Here is a 22,750-nt window from a genome sequence, read left to right on the forward strand (position 1 = left end):
CAATTATATCTCGACGTCACCAAAATTTCCACCAAATCTTGAGTTTTAGTTATGTTTTCATAATTTATTGAGGGAGAATATACTTTTGATATCTAAAATTTGAGTTTAACGTCAGTTTGGTCTCTAAACTTTTAAAATAGACACATTAATCTCGAGATTTGATAAATAGTTATAAATGATCCTTGAAGTATTAGTTGACTTAAGGGTTAAGAGGTTAGATGATATGATATTTAATTTATCTTCACCCATAAACTCAAACTTTTAGGCCAATAAGTGATTTAACATGATATTAAAGTAGATGTTCTAAGGAAGTTTTGATATGAGACGAAATTTGTTTTCATCAATCAGTTTAAACTTTTAACTTTGGGTTGAATTTGTTGGTTAATTCAACATAAAGGTAATTGCATAAATGAAAACAAAGGAAAGAAAAATGGAAAATTATCTATTCCCAATATACAGACACATACAAGATCATCTTTTTGCACAGTGGACAACAATGACGAACTTTGTTGTAGGTGAACGAGAAGAAGTGGGATACACAACTAGCAACCTAACTCTCTGCGTCATTTTCTATTAGTCAACTAATGCAACGATCCAAAGACCATTTAAAACTAATTATCAAACTTAAAGGAGGACAGTGTCCATTTTAAAATTTTACAAACCAAATCCGCATCGAATCTCAGACCATGAGATTGATAATATGAACACTATGCCAGTTCAACTATGACAATAGACTAAATTTTCAAACAAAGAAAGGAAAAGAAAAAAAAAAGAAAGATGAAAAGCCTGGCGTCAAGCTAGCCACGTCAGGCGAATTGCTGATAGTTGTTCGTTTTTGGGAATTACTCACGAGTTCTAAGTGTAAGTGTGAACTGTGGAGGAATTTCGACCGTAGCATTCAAATTAGCGGCCATGGCAGTTGCAGTGAACTACTGCAACTCTTCCGCCTTTCTGGGTTACTTTCCTTCTGTGAGTTCTTTTACTTTTCTTCTTCGTTTTCGCTTCTCTGGTTTTGATGCTATAATGGCCGATTAGTCAAGCTTTAATCATCAGAGTTTATGATTTCCTGGAACCCCCTTCTGGTTATGGATTTAGGTTACGAAAAAAGAAATCCTTGGCATATATACGTAGGTTTGTTGTTTTGGGGGAGTTCTTCAGTTTGGGAAGCTTCGATATGCCATTAAACTCGAGAAACTTCTGTCACGGTTTATTTAATTCTTTATTTACATTCTTAATATGATACTCCTCTCATTGCTAGGCGTGAAAGTTATGGCAAAGTCTAATGAGGGAGTATTGGTCGTGGAGGAAAATTTTTAGACGTGTTATCAATGCTATTCATTGGTGGACTTGGAAATATTCATTAAACACAGAAAAGTGTTATCAATTAGTTGCCATTATGAATATAAATACTGTTAATAAGATCTATAATTTATTTGGAAAGTGACAAGAACTTAACTATTAATTAGAATATTTTTTTAAATTTTTTTTTTAGTTTACAAAACTATCTGGTGGTAAATTTGTAAAATCGAAATCTTGACATGGACATCAAGGTCGATTGTTTAATCCTTGCTCATGCCTTGTGTGCCTTAATATGTTTTGCCTCATGACTTGGGAAATTAAATTTCATCCTAAATTCTTTTTTGAAACGAAAACAATACTTTTCTTTGTCAATTTTGTAAATTTCATCCTGAATTAATGGAAGGGGTAAAATTTAATAATGATTATTCCACATTTGTTCTTAGACTTCATCTTTACATTGCTTCCATCTCTGAAATTGTTGCTTGTTAACCTGGTTTGGTGTGATATAAGAAATGCTTCGCTCAATGTATGGCTGAAAAGTGAAAAATGAAACAAAACAAGTTTGAGAGCAGGAACTGCTGTCCCTGCTGGCTCCTTGTATTGCTTTCAGTTTTCTCATGCTACTGGTGAAGATTATACTGTTGCTATGCTTTTATGTATCTTCCTCATGTTTTTCAGATACTACTGGTGGCATGTTCTGTGATTTTATTCATCTTGTTTGTCTGTAATTTGTAAAGCGCTTGTGCCAAATCCAAGCTGTAGTGTTTTAACTTCAAAAAGATTAAGGATATGATACTTTACTTTCATATTTTATGCATGGTTCTTTTGTGGTATATAAATAGAAAAACCTTAACTATTTTGTAATTGTAGGAAAAGTTGAAGTCCAGAGACTTGATTAGCCCTTCAGCTCAAGCAACTAGAATTAATGGGCTCTTTTGGGGAGCTAAAAAGTCAACAGTACCAAATGAAATTGATTATTCATTGGGAGATTTTACTTTGTCAGGGACAGGCCCAGAGGTCTACTCCTTGTCCTTGATTCTGAAGTCTGTAGTTTATAATAGATAGTTACTTCGTTGTTATCACTTAGTTGTTCCTTATTCAGGGAGGCTCAGTTTCCCATTCAAAACCTACAAAGTTGTCTCTTTCAGTTGTTTCGTCTATTTCAGAGGTTTCAGCCAGTGACTGGGATGCTTGTGCCCTGGATAGTACTGGCCCTGAAAAATATAATCCATTTCTAACCCATGGGTTTCTTTCAAGCCTGGAGGAGACAGGTTGTGCTGTGAAGGTGAGGAATTAAGGCCTCTTCAGAATCAGACATAGGGTTAAAAATGTTTGGTTCATACATTAACAATTATCTGAGATTCTGACCTTGAAATTTTCATAAGCAGGTTGCTTTTTGAACACAATATTCAATGGAAAATTATTTCAAATAGTAAAACTCTTGAAAATATTTACAAGATATAGCCAAATTTTATAACTAACAATTATTGGTGTCTATCAGCGTCTATCATTGATAGTTATAAAATTTTGCTATATTTTGTAAATATTTTGGTTTATTTTTCTATATTTAAAAACAGCCCGATAAACAAAACACAATTAAAAATAGACAATATAATTCCATACAATTTAGCATTAGCCACTAGTTTATGAAATAGCTATTTATATACAATGAATCGTGGGTAGTGTCTTTAAACAAAGTAACTTTTACCTTGTCTCAGAAAGCAGCACCATTGTCTTACTTTCAATCGGATTTCAGGAAACTGGATGGATGCCTCGCCACATTGTGGCTAAGGATGAATCGGAAAATATTTTATGTGTTGTTCCACTTTATCTTAAAAGGTTAGAATCGCCTCTCTATTTGTTTATCTTTTCTTGATTGATTCCCTATTTTTATACTACATTTTTTTATGCTGTCTATTGAGAAGGTCTGCTGATTTTGATCCATGGCTGCCTTTTCGACTTTTAACTTAATTTTCAATCTGCAGTCATTCCTATGGCGAATTTGTTTTTGATCATTCCTGGGCTGATGCATACTACAGTTTTGGTGCAAGATATTACCCAAAACTACAATGTTGTGTGCCTTTTACCCCAGCGACTGGTCCAAGGATTTTAATCCGTAACACATTATTCAGAGATGAAATCTTTGACATTCTAATTTCTGCTTTGAAGGATATGACAGCCAAGGTACGACTAGGCATATTTTTTATGCTTTTAAGCTCGTAAATTATGCCCTTCTGTCTGTATGACAAATCCTTTGTGATCATTCTTATGATAATATGCACTTAAATCTCTCTCTCACTCTCGTGTCATATTGTTTACTATTTAGCATTTGAAGATGGCATCTTATTTGTGAGAAGAATGTGAACGACTGTTAGAGAATTTGATCTTTGGAGCAATTCCATATTATATTTTGCACATGTTTAATGTAAATAATGCTTGGTCATGGGAGTTTTTTTGGTGAGGTGGTGTTTTTTTTTTTTTTTTCTTTTTCCTGGGGGCAGGGACAGAGCAAAAAAAAAAAAAAAAAAGGTAGTGTAACTTTTACCCTTGATTGTACTAGGACCCCACGGGTGTTGGTTTGCATTTGAATCCTTTGGCTATTTAGTTGATGGAAGTTATGGCTTTGGCAATAAAGCAAGGATGCATTTTTCTCTCTCTCTCTCTCTCTCTCTCCTTTTGGGTAAGACTATTAGCAACGAATTGGGGGGGGGGGGGGGGGGGGCTACTTTCGTGTCCTTTTGAATTTACGTAAGTATCATATTATGTAACTTTTGTTTGTGTACTCTACATTTTTATGCAAGAAACCTATTGATAAGTCACATGTTTCCTATCATTTAATAAAAGCATCTTATCTCGAGTTAATTACTTCAAACAGTCTCAGCTTTCGTCACTGCATATTACCTTCTCATCTGAAAACGAATGGCAAAAACTAAGTGATGGAGGATTTCTGCAAAGGATTGGAATGCAGTACCATTGGAAGAATCGTAATTACAAAAAGTAAGTCATTTGTTTATTTGTCGTTAATCACATGAGTACACATTTGATTCTGAAAATTTGTTTTGTTCTAGTTCAATTTCTCTGTCAGTGGAGTTCATAAAAAAGTTGATTCACATTAATGACACCATCAGTATGTTTTTAAGCTTAAATGCTTTCGAAAACCAACCCATGACACTCTCTCCTTCCCTCTCCTCTGTCCTCTTCTCCCTCCTCTCCCTCCTCCAACCCATTGCCCCTAGCTCCTGCAGGCTGCATTGATCCCTTCTCCCCCACCACCACCGTGCCCACCTTGGACACCAAACGCTCTATAGCCATAGACCAGAAAACCTTCTACATTGCAATTGGTCACTCCCGTAAAGGAAACAGTGGTCGAATTTCTGAACATAGTTAGAATGCCACCTTCTTGATATCTGTTGGACCTCCCTAGCATGTCTCTCCTCCATATTTGAAACTCTTGTGGCAGACCCTTGCAAGTTGCACCTACAATCTCTTCAAGGAGCAGCGAAGTGCAACTACTTACTTTGGGTCGAAAAGCTTTGCAACAAACAAGGATACTATGGGAAGTAACCCAGAAACCCATTGGCTTTTTTTCCAGCTGTGCTTGTAATCCCTTCTTCCATCGTCAGGAAAGATCAAATTGCCAGCCTTCATGGCCCATATGAAAGCAATGGGGGTGACCTCTGGCAGATCCAAATTTCTCCAATGGAAAGGACAAAAAGGGAAAATTGGTGGGACAACTCCTCAGATCTGGTATATCCTAGAGCCGGCCCGACCTTTCATTCATTGTGCTTTTGCTCAAAGATTCTGGTCATTCTTGCTCACAGCCTCAGATGGTCAGCGACCCTACCAGTCAATATTCCAGATTTTTTATCCATCCTCATTGGGCAGAATGAGCAGCAAACTCTCTGGCTAAACCTTGCTAGAGCTTTTATCTGGACGAAATCCTCTGATGATACTTTTTTCTAGCAATGTTCTCCTAGTCACTCAGTGTAAATTTTTACCCCCCCTTTTTGTGATTATAGCCTTTCCACACTTTTGGCCAAATGGATGTTCTTTTTGTTACTCCATCTTTGGGCTCTTTGGGTTCACTCCCTCTCTCTTCAGTATTGTTTGATACATCGATCAAGTATGTTGCTCCCTCTAAAAAAAAAAATGTTTGTAAGCTTATCTCTTGCCAGGCCTGGGATTGGGGATCGTTCGGATTGTTACAACCTCTAGCAGATGGTTTGAAATTGATTCTAAAAGAACCTCTGGTGAATGCAAATTTCTCCCTTTTTTGAATGGCTCCATTTATTCACCAGTTCTGCTCTAGTTTGAGATGATTCACTGGCTGGTTGTTTCTTTCCCTTTTTTAATTCTTTATTCTTGATTTGATTTTAATGATTAGAAAGAAAACATTTCCTTAAGCAAATGAACTGAAGAAAGCACCAAACTTACAAAAATTCATTCAATGCTTTGAGACCTTTCTTTTCAGCTGTTAGGAATGTTATTAGGTATAAAGTAACTAGCTGGTAGGTTTGTTAAGAAAGGTGGTCATTGTTTATATGCGAATTTGGAAATTAGGGAAGACCTTTATGGCATTAGTTTCTACTTCGTCATAGGTTTTCTGTTAATTGTAGACTATTGAATGGCAGGTTTGCATATTGCATTCATGTGTGCTTTGTAAAGGTTGTGGATTGAACTTTAAGAGTATCCTTATAGATCTTTCTTTGACTTAATTAGTTGTTTCTTGTTTCTTTTAACTTAATTGTTTTCCTTAAATCTCTTCTGAATTAAATACCAAGGCATCAATTGTTTCTCCATTTGAAGGTGAAAGTTGCCAACTTTGTTGAATTTGATGTGCAATGTCAAGCATTAACCTCTTTCTTTTTACACTTTGCCCTTAGAATGCAATAGTTACTGCACATTTTCTCAGTGTCATTTATAATTTCTTCTCCATTCTATCTTCTTCAGTTTTGATGAGTTTTTAATGGATATGAAGCAAAGTAAGAGGAAAAATATTCGTCAGGAGCGCAAAAAGGTCAATACTTTTAACTATTATTCCATTGTTTAGGATACCAAAGTCTCCAATTCACTAATTCATCAGAAGTTGGTGGATTTGGAGTTTCTATGATGATTTGAATTAGATTAGAAATATCATTTTACTATTGATTAAATCTGCCTGGTTAAATGTGCAGTCTTGTCGAATGACTATTTGTAACTAGGAGATTGTAAACAACCCTTAAATAGCTGTGATACCCTGTACTGACAAACTGTTATGACTTAATAGGGAGAGCTCAATTTCATTCCATATGCTAAAGCCATATAAATAGGATATGCATACTTGCCTAATTAATGGGCTTTTATGGCTAAGATCTTTGCATTAATCTTTCTAGATGACTATCTTACTATTTATTACTGTTGAAGATTTGAATAGCATGGTAACTTCCCAAGCTTACAGTGGCTATGTATTTGGGATTTCTCTTTGTGGACTTTCTGTGGCAGATTGTGGCTCAAAATTTGACTATGAAACGTCTCCGGGGTTATGAAATAAAGGTAAGAACTGGATCTGTTTATCATTTATTAATATTGGATAGGATCAAATAAATATATATATTTTTCAAAAAAGTTATCCTTGCACTCTACTCTCGAGTGTCTAGATGAGTTTGCATGATATACAGATACAATGATAATAGTTGATAATGAATGTCTCTTGGAAATTCTAGCTAATGAATTGTTGTGTGTGGCAAGCATTACACTTATCTTACTGGAAGAGAATTAGGGGCACGGGCATCATTTGTTTTAATGTTTTGGCAGGCTAAGCATTGGGATTCATTCTATTCATTCTACAGGAACACGACTGATAACAAGTTTGGTCCTTACTATCAACCCCTTTCATTTATCTGCCAATTGAGATTAAGAAAAACATCTATAGTTGCCATTTTTTTATGAGTATGATGAATTGGTAGGTGCATGAGAATTTATTTAATTGTATTCAGTAATGGCTTCTTCATAGGTGGGGCACCCCTTATCTCACTCGGGATTTCTTTCATAATATGGCCTCTAAGATGGGAGATCAGGTGTTATTAGTTACTGCAGAGGAAGGTGATGAATTTGTTGCTGGAGCGCTCAACCTCATTGGTGGAGATACTTTATTTGGGCGGCTGTGGGGTTGTCACCCTAGAGCATACTATCCAAGTTTACATTTTGAAGCTTGTTATTATCAGGTGTGTGCTTATCATTATTTTACTCCATCAGTATAATATGCATTTTCAAGTTGAGTGTGAATTAACCAAATCTGTTCCTTCTCTCTCTTTTCTTTTTGTTTGATCTCAAGATTTTGTATTAATAAAATCTGTCACAAGAAATGTGAGGTTACCAAAACATGAGTTTCTTCTTGCCGTGTATTAGCTTATTGGACCTTGATGCTTGCAGACTTTTTCTGTATATATTAGTACATTCTTAAGTTAGAGAACAAAAGATTCCATCAAAATAATGTATACAAGGGTACCATAACTCCAACTTCCTAGTTGGTAGCAAACATAAAAGAACATTTCCAAAAATATTTTATGAATAGTACTCCTAGAAGCGTTCAAAATGATACTATTCCAAACCTCTCCCAAGCCTTTTTTACCCTTCAATAAACAAAAACCCTACAATCATTTCCACTCAATTTACTCATGAAACTCCTCTTACCGATTAAACCAGGATACCTTTGCATTTGATGTGCTTTTGGAAGGATGACCATTGAACACCACCAGGACAAACTCAGAGTTATGTGATATGGCTTCTATCATTAGGGAAGTTGAAAACACCGAGGAAATTGTACCCCAGATAGTAGCAGAAAAATATTACCTCAAAAATTGTGGTCACTGTCCCCATAAATTTCTACTCAAGGTTTTAGCCGCCCCCTTCTTCATTCCATGCTTTCCTAATGGAAAGTAGATTTATACTTGTTAATGTCTCTGACCTTGATGATAGGCACTCCTAGAGCTAATAACGTTTTTTTGTTTTTTAAATATATATATATATCCATGAGAGTGAGGACGAGTACTTCGACTAATCACATGGGACAGCCTGTCTGATCCTATAATATTTGGGTGAAAAGGAAATTCACATGATATTAAATTCTAAATAGGTGGCCACCATAGATTGGACCTATTCCCTCTGAATCCTTTATTATACCCTCCATTGGTTTGTGCTAATAACAGGAGGAGTGAGTTACTGTGAACTGTTAAAAATAAAGAATAAGAAAGAGAAGAACAACAAGATTACGTGGAAACCCTAGTATAGGAAGAAATACCACGATCTAAAGACTTTTCTTATTCTTTTTAATTTGATACACTGAATACACAGGGACACATGGTATAAATAGACAGTAGAAAATCCTAGGGGTCTACACAATTACATAAATGCCCCTAGGTTAATAACCCTATTTTCAACACTCCCCCTCAAGTTGGAGCATATATATCGACAAGGCCCAACTTGCTTACACAATAATTAAAATTTTGTCTCAGTAACCCTTTTGTAAGTACATCAGCAACTTGTTGGTTTGAAGGAATATAAGGGATGCATGTGTTTCCACTGTCCAACCTTTCTTTAATGTAGTGTCTGTCTATCTCTACGTGTTTAGTTCTGTCATGTTGAACTGGGTTGTTTGCAATACTGATGGCAGCTTTATTATCACAAAACAATTTTATCGGAAGCTCATTATCTTGCTGGAGATCTGATAATACTTTCTTCAACCAGATTTCTTCACAAATCCCTAGACTCATTGCCCGATACTCAGCCTCAACACTACTTCTAGCAATAACTCCTTGTTTCTTACTTCTCCAGGTGACTAGATTTCCCCAGACAAACATACAATACCCAGACATCGATCTTCTATCAACAACAGACCCTGCCCAGTCATAATCAGTGTAGGCTTCAACAGATCGTTTATTGGTTTTCTTGAACATTAGGCCTTTACCAGGAGTTCCTTTCAGATACCGAAGAATACCCAACTGCTGTCATATGATCTTCACAAGGAGCTTGCATAAACTGACTCACAACACTTACTGCATAAGAAATGTCAGGTCTTGTGTGAGACAAGTATATCAACTTCCCAACTAACCGCTGATACCTTTTTTATTAACAGAAATTCTATCATTCTTATCACCGAGTTTCGCATTGTATTCTACTGGTGTGTCAACAGGTTTACACCTAGTCATACCTGTTTCTTTTAGCAAGTCTAGAGTATATTTTCGTTGAGAAACTGATATACCTTCTTTTGAGCGAGCCACTTCCATTCCCAGAAAGTATCTTAACTTCCCGAGGTCTTTAATTTCAAACTCTCTGGCCATCTCTGTTTTTAGCCTCATGACCTTTACATCATCATCCTCAGATAAAACAATGTCATCAACGTAGATAATAAGAACAACTATCTCCCCTGATGTTGATCTTTTTATAAAAAGAGTGTGATCAGAATGCCCATGAACATACCCCTGTGCTTTCACAAAAGTTGTGAACCTGTCAAACCAGGCCTTTGGAGACTGTTTTAATCCATATAGTGACTTCCTCAATCTACACACCTTGTTTTTGAATTGACTCTCGAACCCGGGAGGGGGACTCATATAGACTTCCTCCTCAAATTCCCCATTCAAAAACGCATTTTTAACATCAAGTTGGTGTAGAGGCCAATCTTTATTCATAGTGACTGACAAGAGCACTCGGATAGTGTTAAGTTTAGCCACAGGTAAAAAAGTTTCAGAATAATCTACTCCATAGGTTTGAGTAAAGCCTCTTGCAATGAGTCTAGCCTTGTACTGGTCAATCGTTCTATCTGACTTGTACTTTATAGTAAACACCCATTTACATCCAACTGTTTTGTGTCCTTCAGGCCAAGTCACTGGTTCCCAGGTTCTATTCTTTTCTAGAGCTCTTATTTCTTCCATAACAGCAGACCGCCATTCTAGTTTTTTCATTGCAACATTTATGTCATCTGGAATCACCTCAGTGTCCAAACTAGTAGTGAATGCTTTGAACTCAGATGCCAGATTACTATACGTCATGTAACTATGCATAGGGTATTTAGTACATGAACGAGTACCTTTCCTTAGAGCTATAGGAAGATCAAGTGAAGCATCACGTTCTTTCACCTTTCTAGGCTCCTCACCATGATCGACCATCTGTGTATCAGAAACTTTAGTAGTATCTTCCACATCATCATTAGCAAGAATAATTTCATTTTCTGTGGTTTCAATCATTTCATCTTCTGCAGTTTCCCCTTCTGTCACTCTTTTAGTATTACTGCTACCTTCTCTCTTGTCTTGCCTGTCTTCATCAGTCTCCATACATATATCAACATCATTAGGAATATACGTACCTGGATCTGATGGCGGGTTTGACTCCTGCACTGGAGTCGGCAGTTCTGGTTCAACAGGTGACACTACTTCCTTCCTGAGATTCTTCCTATAGTAAGTTTTCCAAAGAACTTGATTGGTTGGAAGGACCAGATTATCATGCTCAGAACTAGGGTTAGACAAGGTTTGAATGGATGCTGACTCTAAAGGAATAGCATAAGATGACCAGTTAGTCTCTTCATTTATGTTCTCCCCCTGAAGATGACTAACAGGAAAAAACGACTGATCCTTGAGAAAGGTGACATCCATGGAGACAGTATTTTCGAGACGATGGGTGATAGCACTTATATCCACGTTGATGGAGTGGATATCCAACAAAGACACACTTCTGAGTACGAGGAGTAAATTTCGTGCGGTTTGGACCATGGGAGTGAACAAAAGCAACACAACCAAAAACCCAAAGAGAAACATCAGAGATCAATCGAGTAGTTGGAAAGGATTTTTTAAACAATTCTAAAGGAGTATGAAGATTAAGGATACGAGAGGGCATCCGATTAATGAGGTGGGCAGCAGTGAGAACTGCATCTCCCTAGAGGTACGACGGAAGAGTAGCGGATAACATAAGAGACCGGGCTACTTCAACCAGATGCCGATTTTTACGCTCAGCTACTCCATTTTGTTGTGGAGTGTAAGCACACGAGCTCTGGTGGACAATATCTTTAGAAACAAGGAAATCTCCGAAGGAGGCATTAAAAAATTCTCACCCATTATCACTTCTTAAAATCCCAATCTTTGTTTTAAATTGAGTTTCGACAGTTGTATAAAACTGTTGGAAAACAGAGGACACTTCAGATTTTTCAGTAAGAAGGAAAATCCAGGTGAGGCGGGTGTGATCATCTATAAATGTGACAAACCATCATTTTCCAGTGGAAGTAGTAACCGGTGAGGGACCCCATACATCACTATGAACAAGAGAAAACGGACTCGAGGGTTTGTAAGGCTGAGAACGGAAAGAAACATGATGTTGCTTGACACGTATACACACATCACAATTAAAGGAAGAAGTACTAACATTACGAAATAAATGAGGAAATAAATACTTCATATATTGAAAATTCGGATGTCCTAAGCGGAAATGCCATAACATAACATCATGTTCAGAAACAGAGAAATTTAAAGACATAAACCCAGTTTGGTGATCATTCCTAGAGGAAGCTTCGTCAGAAAGGAAGTATAGTCCCCTATCGTGTCGCACAGTGCCAATCATTATCCCCGATTTCAGATCCTGAAACAAAACGGAACCTGGTGAGAAAATCGCCTTACACTTCAAATCTCTTGTTATTTTACTGACAGATAACAAATTATACGATATTTTAGGCACTTGTAAGGTATCACGTAGAATTAAACCATTAAAGGGAGAGATATTGCCTTTTCCCGCAACAGGAGCAAAAGACCCTTCTGCAATTCGAATACGCTCATTACCAGCACTTGGATTATATGACATAAATAACTCTGAGGAACTCGTAAGATGATTGGTGGCCCCTGAATCCATAATCCATGGTTTTTTACCATTTATACTAATCAGGCCAAAAGAAGGGAAATTACTTGACTGTGCAATTGCACTCACCTCAATCGTACTCAAGTTGTGCTTATGTCACCGGAAGATTGCTTCTGAGTCTGTTCATCTACTGAGTCACTTACCAGGGCATGACTAGTATTAGATTTGTCATGAGACTGTCGTTGCCTGTTGTTTGGGGGCTTCCCGTGTAATTTCCAACACTGATCCTTTGTATGCCAAAGCTTCTTACAATGTTCACAAACAGGTGGGGGTTTTTTTATCACCATCAGCACCGGACGGCTTGGCGACGAAGGCGGCTGCGTCAGTAGTAGGAATGGGATTATTCATGACAGATGACCGATCCTTTTCCAGCCGTATTTCAGAGCAGACTTCTCTGAGTGAAGGAGTGGGGCGCTGGCCCAATATCCGACTACGGATACCATCAAATTTAGGGTTTAATCCAGCCAAGAACACATAAACACGATCTGCCTCATCAATCTTCAAGTATTGGGCCCCATCCTGTGGACAGTTCCAGACAATCTCTCTATACAAGTCCATCTCCTGCCACAACATTAATAGTTTGTTAAAATAAGAAGTAACATCCATGGACCTTTGTTTGCATTCATGGACCTGTTTGTGGAGTGTATATAGCCGAGAGACATTCTGTCTTTTAGAGTATAGATCTTGCGCTACCTCCCAGATATCCTTGGCAGTTGCAACATATAGCAATGGTCTTCCTATCTGGGGTTCCATACTATTTACCAAAACAGAACGTAACAATGAATCTTCTCCTTTCCAAATTTGTTCTTGTGGATCACCTGGGACCGACTTTGGAATTTTCCCTATCAAATATCCAAACTTGTGATGCTCTTCCAAAGTCATCCGGATTGATTGGGACCAGGAGAAATAGTTCTGGCCATTTAATTTTTCCCCTACGAAAAATCCTGCAGAATTACTCATCGAACCAGATAAGTAGGAAACATTAGGCACAATAGGTAACAACTTTACCGGATTTTCTGAATAAACCTGTTGAGGATTTGCATCGAACATTGTATCCAAATCAGAAATCTGTTGTTGTAGGTAAATCAACCGTTGTCTCACATTGTCTGGGTAACGGATTGATTCTCTTCCATAACGGCTAGGGTTTCGTCACCTAGCTCTGATACCATGTTAAAAATAAAGAATAGGGAAGAGAAGAATAACAAGATTACGTGGAAACCCTAGTACAGGGAGAAAAACCATGATCTAAAGACTTTTCTTATTCTTTTTAATTTGATACACCAAATACACAGGGACACATTGTATAAGTAGACAGTAGAAAATCCTAGGGGTCTACATAATTACATAAATGCCCCTAGGTTAATAACCCTATTTTCAACATGAACCACTGCTCCTCTTTCTTGCGCTGAGAAATTTTGGTGCCAAAATGAGTTTTATTTATAATGGTGTTACTCATATGCATTCTACTTAATTTCCTTAAAAAAAAGGTCCAAAAGTCATTGGAGTTTGTCAATGCTGAAATGGCCTCTCGAAACTTTGACCTTTGGTTATTCCTCGCAGGCAATAGAAGCAGCTATTGAACTTGATCTTGACACAGTAGAAGCAGGAGCTCAGGGTGAGCATAAGATTCAACGAGGTTACATGCCTGTGACTACTTATAGCTGTCATTATCTTACGGATGAAGGTTTCAGGAGGGCAATAGATGACTTCCTAGTGCGTGAAGCAAATCAGGTAACTTTATACTCTGACCGATTGAGGCATAATGGTGTAATTCTTTCTTCCAATGATTTAGTAGAATATGGGGGAGGAATTCGGACCACAAACCTGTTAGTCATTAAAGCATACTTTATGTCAGTTGGGCCAAACTCATTTTGGCTTCTTCCTATAATTTATGGTTTAGCAATGATCAAGAATTTGCATCATTTGCAAAAAACGAGTTTAACATGGAAATTAGAAAGCAGTTTAAGAACAGAATTTCTTCGTGATTTAAATCTTATTTTGATTCCTAAATTTTTGTACTTTTGTTTTCGTTTTTGAACTTTCCAAAATGCAACTATAGTCTTTCAATTTTCATGTCTTAATCTCTAATTTTTTGCATAAATAGTTATTTTAGACTCTCATCAATTTTCAAATATTTCCTTAACCTATAATAATTGTTCACAAACATCTATCAAGTAAATAAATGAAACATACATCTAGGTTAGGTTCCTATTAATACAAAACAGGGAAAAGGTGAAGAGTTGAATGTACCAAGTAAATAAATAGAACATGTATCTATATTAGGTTCCTATTATTGTATTTAATATATATATATATATACATACACACATTTGAAGGTATTGAATTGCAATAGGCCTGAAAATGCAAAATTCCTTGTGTTTAGGGTTTTTTTTTCTCATCAAATTCTCGCTTCAATTATGCTTTCTCTTCTTTATGTAGTACTTTTATATATAGTCCGCTTCACAAGCTTTTTTTTTTTTTTTTTTGCCTTGCGCTAAGCCCCAGAAGAGATTTGCACTTTATTGCGGCTTAAGTTTTAAAAAACACTGATCGGGATTCTTTTATCTTATCTTTTCTTTGATTTGAGTTTTATGCCCTTCCAATGTTTTTTATATTCACTCCCATATGGAGATTGTATCCATGAGCATTATTCTCTCTTCATTACATCAACGAAAATTGTCATTTTTTTGTTATTTAAAAAATTAGGTCCCAAAATTGGGTATAACCCTTCATTAGTTCTTAAGTTGCTTCAAATAAATATCTTTCCAGATAGTTCATTTGTTTATCCTACTTAAATTGATTCGTTTAACCTTCAATCCTGGTTTGCATTGATGTATTTCCTTCAGTCCTCTACGATTTATCACGACAATAGCTTCTTGTCATTCTCCTACTAACCGCATTCGATTTGGGTTCTTCACTTACCAGTATTCTACATGCTTCTGAATTGATTATTGATACAATTGGCTTGTGTGTTTGCAGGTTAAGGCTGTGATAAAGCTATTGCATGATTCTGGACCCTTTAAAGAAGGCATATAAATTTAGGCCAGCCAAATAAATACTGGATGGAATGGAGGATTCCAAGGTGAAAGAGGGGATATTGCTAAATCATCACATTTTATATAGATGATTATCAGATAATCAGATGGGATGCTTCCTGATTAAAGTCAGTGAAGAGTTAAAATGACTGTACAGAGACTAAGTTATAGAAACATGGCTTTCTTAATGGAAAAAGTTCTCGAACTTTCTTTGGGCCACCTGAAGATCTGCATTATTGACTCTTACTATTTGCATATTTTTTCAGCTACAGCTACATATATCTACGTTTTATTATCATTTTATGCATGATCTAAAAATTTGTGCAAAAAGGGTCCCGGTTTTTCAAGATAAAGTTTGTTTGTTTTTAAACTTTTTGCTGACTTCAGCAAATATAATTTCTTTTATATATATTTTTTGCTCTGGCTCTGGCTCATCTAGCTATTTTTTCCTCTTGAACTAGTTTTGACACTTTTTCTTTTGGGTCCCCATTTTTTCTCTTGCTCTCGCTCTAGTTTCCTCCATCTTCTTGATGTCTATTTCTTCTAGATTGGAGCACATCTAAACTGTTTGGCAAGTTCTGAAGTTCGGGAAGTTGTAAAGTCTATGTTTGAACTATAGAGTCGTATAGTCGGAAGTTATAAAGTTTGTGCTTAAAGTGTAGAGTTGTGAAATCTAGAGTTCTAAAGTCTATTTTAATGTTTACGCAAGTTTTTTCCTTCTCCATTTCCTTTCATATTGTTGAAATGGTGTTTTAGCTCTAAGGGCATTTTAGTCTTTTATTTAACGTCTATTGTCTAGGGTTTCTATCAGTTTGGTTATTTATACCTGTCCTGTGTTGAGTACTGTAGATTAGAAAATTAAAAAGAATAAAAATCTCTCATCGTGGTTTTTCTCCCTGATCTAGGGTTTTCACGTAAATTTGTGTTTTTCTTCTCTTCTACTTTTCAATATGATATCAGAGCATGGTGACGAAACCCCGGCCGTCATCGATGAGAACAAACCAGAGACTCCGACAGCAACTTCCATTGGAACGGGGGGATCCATGAACGTTGAAGTTGTCATAACCATACGAGAAGTCGTTGAGCATTATTTTCACGTCGCGTTGCCTCAAATCATCTGATTCGTGTCAGATCCGAACTCTAGCCGGTGGACTTCCTCAACAGACTCGACCGATCAAGCCCACAGACCCGATTGACGCACAGATCCGAGCTCCAGTGCCGTGATTCAGCCACCAGCGTCCCTCTCTTACACAGCGGTCGATCGAGATCTCGCCGTCCGTGACCCAGCCGAGCTCCCATGTGTTGCTTTTCCTCAGATTCAGCCGATGCAGGGAAAGCCATCAGCCATGGGTGTTTTCGCACAGCTCGACTTTGCGACCCAAATGGCGACCGCCGATCTTCAGCCTCTGTTCGTGAGTCAGCCGCCAGCCATAGAACCCATTCCGGACTGATCCTCCGCCGCATGGATGACCCAACCTCCTCTGCCATCTCAGTTGGTCCAGCCGGTCCAATCAAACCAATTGGTCCAACTGAACCAGTATGTTCAAACCATTCCTAGCCCTTCTTTTGGTCCTTTAGCCAAAATGAGGCTACTTTTTCAGGGATTTATAGGCAAAACCAACCTACGGCAAATTTTGGTGGAATCGTTAGTTTTCAACAACAATTGGCAAACTTACAGCAGCAAATATCGGCTCTTAGATCCACGATAAGTCATTCGACTGGTTTTCATCCACATCCACATTCAGACTTCTCTTTATGCTTAGAAACGCCGGTAAATGCTTACTTTACTTTACCTGTAGCAAATATTATGTCTGATTCTGTGGGAAACTCTGCAGGGATTTCTATTGGTGAGAAACTTAACGGCCAAAATTATTTCTCTTGGTCTCAATCGGTGAAAATGGTCCTTGAGGGATGACATAAGTTTGGGTATCTAACTGGAGAAATACCAAGACTGAACCCCGATGATCCCCAAGAACGTATATGGAAAGGAGAGGATTCCCTTATTCGCTCGATTCTGATAAACAACATGGAACCCCAGATTGGGAAGCCACTTCTGTACTCAGCTTCTGCTCAGGATATTTGGGAAGCTGTCCAGAAGCTCTATTCGAAGAGGCAATATGCCTCACGTCTCTATACCTTGAGGAAACATGTTCATGAGTGCAAACAAGGGACTCTTGACGTAACATCTTATTTCAATAAATTGTCCCTATTGTAGCAAGAAATGGATTTGTGCTGCGAAGTCATGTGGAATTGTCCTGTCGATGGAGTTTAGTACTCAAAGATTGAGGAGGCGGATTGGGTATATGATTTTCTGGCTGGCTTAAACCTTAAATTTGATGGTGTCTGAAGTCGGATTTTGGGACAGAGACCAATACCGTCTCTGATGGAAGTATGCTCAGAAGTCAGGTTAGAAGAGGACAAAACCAGTGCTATGAGTGGCACTAGCATCACCCACTTAGACTCTGCTGTGTTTGGGGTCAAGTCCTTGGGAACAGAAAGCGACAAACAGAACGAAAAGTCACCACCAATCTGTGAGCACTGTAAGAAACCGTGGCACACCAAAGATCAATGCTGGAAGTTACACGGTCATCCATCGAACGGCAAGCGACGGCCTGTGAATGATAAATCTAAAATCGGTCGGGCCCTTGTCAGTGAAACAGAGGATGGTACATCATCAGTCACCAGCTAGGTAGAGTCAAGTATGGTTGGAACCGACAATGTCGCGCAATAAGGTACTTCTTAGTCTTTTAGCTTCTTGGTTGAAGGAGATGAATCTTGGATTCTTGACTCAGGAGCAACGGACCACCTAACTGGATCATCTGATCCATTCCTATCTTATTATCCAAGTGCGGGAAACGAGAGAATACGAATTGCAGATGGGTCTTTTGCCTCCGTTGCTGGGAAAGGTCACTTATCTCCAATTCAAGGGTTAATTTTACAGAATGTCTTACATGTGCCAAAGATATCTTATAACATGCTATCTGTCAGTAAAATAACCAGAGATTTGAATTGCAATGTCATTTTCTCATCAGACAATGTTTTGTTTCAGGACCTGAGCTCGAGAAGACGATTGGCATTGCCTGGCACAATAGGGGGCTCTACTTCCTCTCGGAGGATGCTTCCTCTAGAAGTTTATCTAGCACTTGTTTACTGTCTTTTCTTACTATTTCTGAAACTGATTTCTTGTTATGACATTTTCGTCTTGGACATCCAAATTTTCATTATATGAAGTATCTGTTTCCACATTTGTTTCGTAATGTTAATGTTTCATCTTTATCTTGCGATGTGTGTATTCATGCAAAACAACCTCAGGTGTCTTTTACTTCCCAGCCTTACAAACCTTCTCAACATTTCCACCTGATACATAGTGGGGCCCATCTAATATCACAATCGTGTCGAGTAAATGGTGGTTTGTCACCTTCACAGATGATCACACCCCTCTTACATGGGTATTCCTTTTAACGGATAAGTCCGAAGTGACTACAGTCTTTCAGCAATTTTACACCACTGTCGAAACCCAGTTCAATACCAAAATTATTATCCTTCGGAGTGACAATGGTCGTGAGTTCGTTAACCAAGCCCTCCGTAATTTTTTAAACTCTAAAGATATCATCCACTAGAACTCCTATTCCTATACACCACAACAAAATGAGGTGGCCGAATGGAAAAACAGTCACCTTATTGAGGTTGCTCAGGCACTCATGATCCCTGCGTCCCTACCCTCGTACCTATGGGGAGATGCTGTACTCACTACAACCCATCTCATAAAGCGAATGCCTTCCCGAGTTCTCAAGTTACAGACTACCTTAGCTCATTTCAAAGAGTCCTTCTCTTCTACCCGTCTTTTCCCAGATGTTCCTCTTCGGGTGTTTGGTGCACGGTTTTTGTCCATAATCATGGTACCCAGAGTTAGTTCGCTCCTAGGGCCCAAAAATATGCCTTTGTTGGGTATCCACTCCATCAACGGGGCTACAAATGTTATCAACCTTCTTCTCGAAAGTACTTTTTCACCATGGATGCCACCTTTCAAGAAGATAAACCTTTCTTCCCCATTAATCCTCTTCAGAGGGAGACTCCGAGTGAAGAGGCTAACACGTCGTCCACTTATTCCATTCCCGTAGACTTATTTCTTGAACCCATTCTAGACACTAACGATCCTGGCCCACCCATTCCTGACACTAATGATCCTATCCTTCCTACAAAACAAGTTCCTTGGATAACCTAATATCGGAAGAATCTACGAAAGAAAATAGTTCCCGAAATAGTTCCCCCTGTTGCTCTACCGAAAGGTGTTCAAGAGTCGGAACCAGAGCCAGCTTAAGGTAACCATACTCTTGATAATAATAAATCTGTTGAAAGTAATGCAGTGAACATTGGCGATGCAGTAAACTTTAGCAAAATTAGGGAGGATGAGAGTAATGAATTTCCCCCCTAATGATGTTTAGGAGATGAAAATGTGCAACAGATGAATACAGAGGATAAGAGTGATAGACCAGTGAGATTGATGCTACCTTGGACTTACCAATTGCTCTACGAAAGGGCACGATGTCATGCACCAAGCACTCTATGAAAAGCTTCTTATCTTACAGTAGCTTGTCAACAAGATTCAAGGCCTTTACCACAAGTCTGGACATCGTGACAATTCCAAGAATTATGTACAAGGCTCTGGAAATTCCTGAATGGCAAACCGCAGTTATGGAAGAGATGCGAGCCCTAAAGACTAATAAAATATGGGATCTAGTTGCTCCTCCTAGAGGTCACAAAACAGTCGGGTGCAAATGAGTATTCACAGTCAAATACAAGTCCGATGGGACTCTCGACAGATATAAGGCCAGATTGGTTGCGAAAGGATTCACTTAAACATATGGGGTGGATTACTCAGAAACCTTCTCGCCGGTTGCAAAACACAACACTATTCGGGTTCTCCTCTTTGTTACTGTGAACCTAGACTGACCTCTACATCAGTTGAACGTAAAAAATACGTTTCTAGATGGTGAGTTGGAAGAAGAGGTTTATATCTCCTCCAGGGTTTGAAGCGTAGTTTGGGAGTCAGGTTTGCAAGTTAAAAAAGTATTTGTATGGTCTGAAATAGTCCCCTAGAGCCTAGTTCGATCATTTCACTATCTTTGTCAAAACCCAGGGATACATTCAGGGTCACTCTGATTACACCCTATTCACTAAGAAATCAGCACTAGGGAAAGGAGCTATGTTAATTGTATATGTTGACGATATTATTCTGTCAGGGAATGATTCTGTAGAAATTGACAAGTTGAAACAGAAGATGGCAGAAGAGTTTGAGATTAAAGATCTCGATACTTTGAGATATTTCCTAGGCATGGAGGTAGCAAGATCAAAGGAAGGGATCTTAGTGTCTCAGAGAAAGCATACATTAGACCTATTACAAGAGACTGGGATGACTGGATGTAAACCTGCAGATACTCTGGTTGAGGTTAACAGTAATCTGGTAAAGTCAGTAGATGACGTACCGGTGAACAAGGAAAGATATCAACGACTTGTAGAGAAGCTGATATATCTCTCACACACCAGACCTGATATTTCATATGCAGTGAGTTTGGTAAGCCAATTTATGCAAGCCCCGTATGTGAGACACATGGAAGCTGTTACTCGGATTCTGAGATATCTAAAGTCAACATTTGGAAAGGGCTTGATATTCAGGAAAAATGATAGAAGATGCATCGAAGCCTACACAGATTCAGACTGGGCCGGTTCCGTTACTGATAGGAAGTCAACCTTGGGGTATTGTACCTTCGTATGGGGAAATCTAGTTACTTGGAAGAGTAAAAAACATGGTGTCGTGGTTAGAAGTAGTGCCGAAGCTGAATACAGAGCTATGAGCTTGGGTATCTGTGAGGAAATTTGGTTGAAGAAGGTATTAGTAGATCTTCATCAAGAGAGTCATGATCTGATGAGACTCTACTGTGACAATAAGGCTGCCATTAATATTGCTAATAACCTTGTTCAGCATGATAGAACCAAACATGTTGAGATTGACCGACACTTTATCAAAGAAAAACTAGACAACAGTAGCATTTGTATCCCCTATGTCCCATCAAGTCAACAGATTGCGGATGTCCTGACCAAGGGGTTACCTAGACAGATGTTTGACACTTGTATTAACAAGTTGGGCCTCATTGATATTTATGCCCCAACTTGAGGGGGAGTGTTGAAATGGTGTTTTAGCCCTAAGGGTATTTTAGTCTTTTACTTAACGTCTACTGTCTAGGGTTTCTCTCAGTTTGGTTATTTATACCCGTCCTGTGTTAAGTACTGTGTATTAGAAAATTAAAAAGAATAAAAATCTCTCATCGTGGTTTTTTTCCTTGATCTAGGGTTTCCACGTAAATCTTTATTTTTCTTCTCTTTTACTTTTCAATACATATAAATTTAAAAGTGTAATTAGTTAGAATTTATTTCCATAAATTATAACATTGTCATTTCTTGATTTATTTATGGGAAATTATTTCAAATGGTAGGATTGTTGAAAATATTTACAAGATATAGTACTATCAATGATAAACGCTGATAAGTACTGATAGACTTCTATCAGTGTCTAACAATATTACTGATAGATATTGATAGATGTCTATCAGTGTCTATCAACGTATCATTGATAGTTTTAAAATTTTCTATATTTTGTAAATATTTTGATTTTTTTCTATATTTGAAAACAACCCTTTATTTATATTGTATCAATTACATAAATTTATTTAAATATGCAATATAATAGAATTAACAAGACAAGTTAGATTTATAATACTCCTCTAACTGTCTAATACATAGTGGGCTAATAAGGGGCGATTATTGTTGGGATTAGTGCCCTAATCTCATAGGTTTCGTAGTTTGTAATTTGTAAATATGAATTATTTATTTAATAAAATAAGAAGTATTTTATTTGAAATTTCGACCACATTAACTCAATCCAATAAACTAATATCCAAGGTTATTTAATGTAAATTGAATGGTATGTGATAGACATACAAGTGGATAATAACCTAAAAGGTCTATGGTATATAGATAAGGTTGGGTACTCTATCATTGTGACACTACAGATACAACTCACTTTATAAGTGTTACAAGAGTTGTAAGTATTATAAACGATTTGATCTAAATCGTTCAAGTGGAGACATATGAGTGAGACTATCCTCTACATAGAGTTTTTATAAGACCGAAACATGAAATGTTTGATCTCTCTTTATAATACTGTTATTGAAGAGATTAACATTTCATAGGATGACCATGGGTAACTCGATATCAATCCTAAGTGGGTTATGAACTCCTAACGATGAAGGAAATCCTTCGGTTGTATGGGTGAGAGTTACCCGTGTCGCCAACTCAATAAGCCTGCTATTTTGGAGATTTGTCCAAGTAGGAAACTGGGAATATAAATCCACAAAATGGAATTCACTCTTTCCCACTTTCAAGAAAAGTAGATGAATTTCTCTCTTAAGCGTTGATTCCGAGTTTTGAACAAGGAGCCCCTCCCTCTTATTGGCCTGAGAGGAATTTGTTTATGGTAGGAC

General features: G+C 37.7%; 1 protein-coding gene across 1 annotated transcript; it reads left to right on the forward strand.

Annotated features, from left to right (window-relative positions):
- Nucleotides 1-784: 784 nt before the first annotated feature.
- LOC120091312 (acyl-CoA) lies at nt 785-15,428 on the forward strand. Its single transcript, XM_039049289.2, has 12 exons — nt 785-969; nt 2,170-2,316; nt 2,402-2,584; nt 3,056-3,138; nt 3,285-3,483; nt 4,175-4,296; nt 6,250-6,316; nt 6,781-6,831; nt 7,093-7,145; nt 7,292-7,502; nt 13,735-13,905; nt 15,154-15,428. Exons 1-12 carry the CDS (start codon nt 913-915, stop codon nt 15,208-15,210), a joined length of 1,401 nt encoding a protein of 466 aa, XP_038905217.2. The 5' UTR covers nt 785-912; the 3' UTR covers nt 15,211-15,428.
- The last annotated feature ends 7,322 nt before the right edge of the window (nt 15,429-22,750 follow it).

This window comes from Benincasa hispida, chromosome 11 (assembly GCF_027475165.1).
Source record: "Benincasa hispida cultivar pf3 chromosome 11, pf3_genome.v1.1, whole genome shotgun sequence".
NCBI lineage: Eukaryota > Viridiplantae > Streptophyta > Magnoliopsida > Cucurbitales > Cucurbitaceae > Benincasa > Benincasa hispida.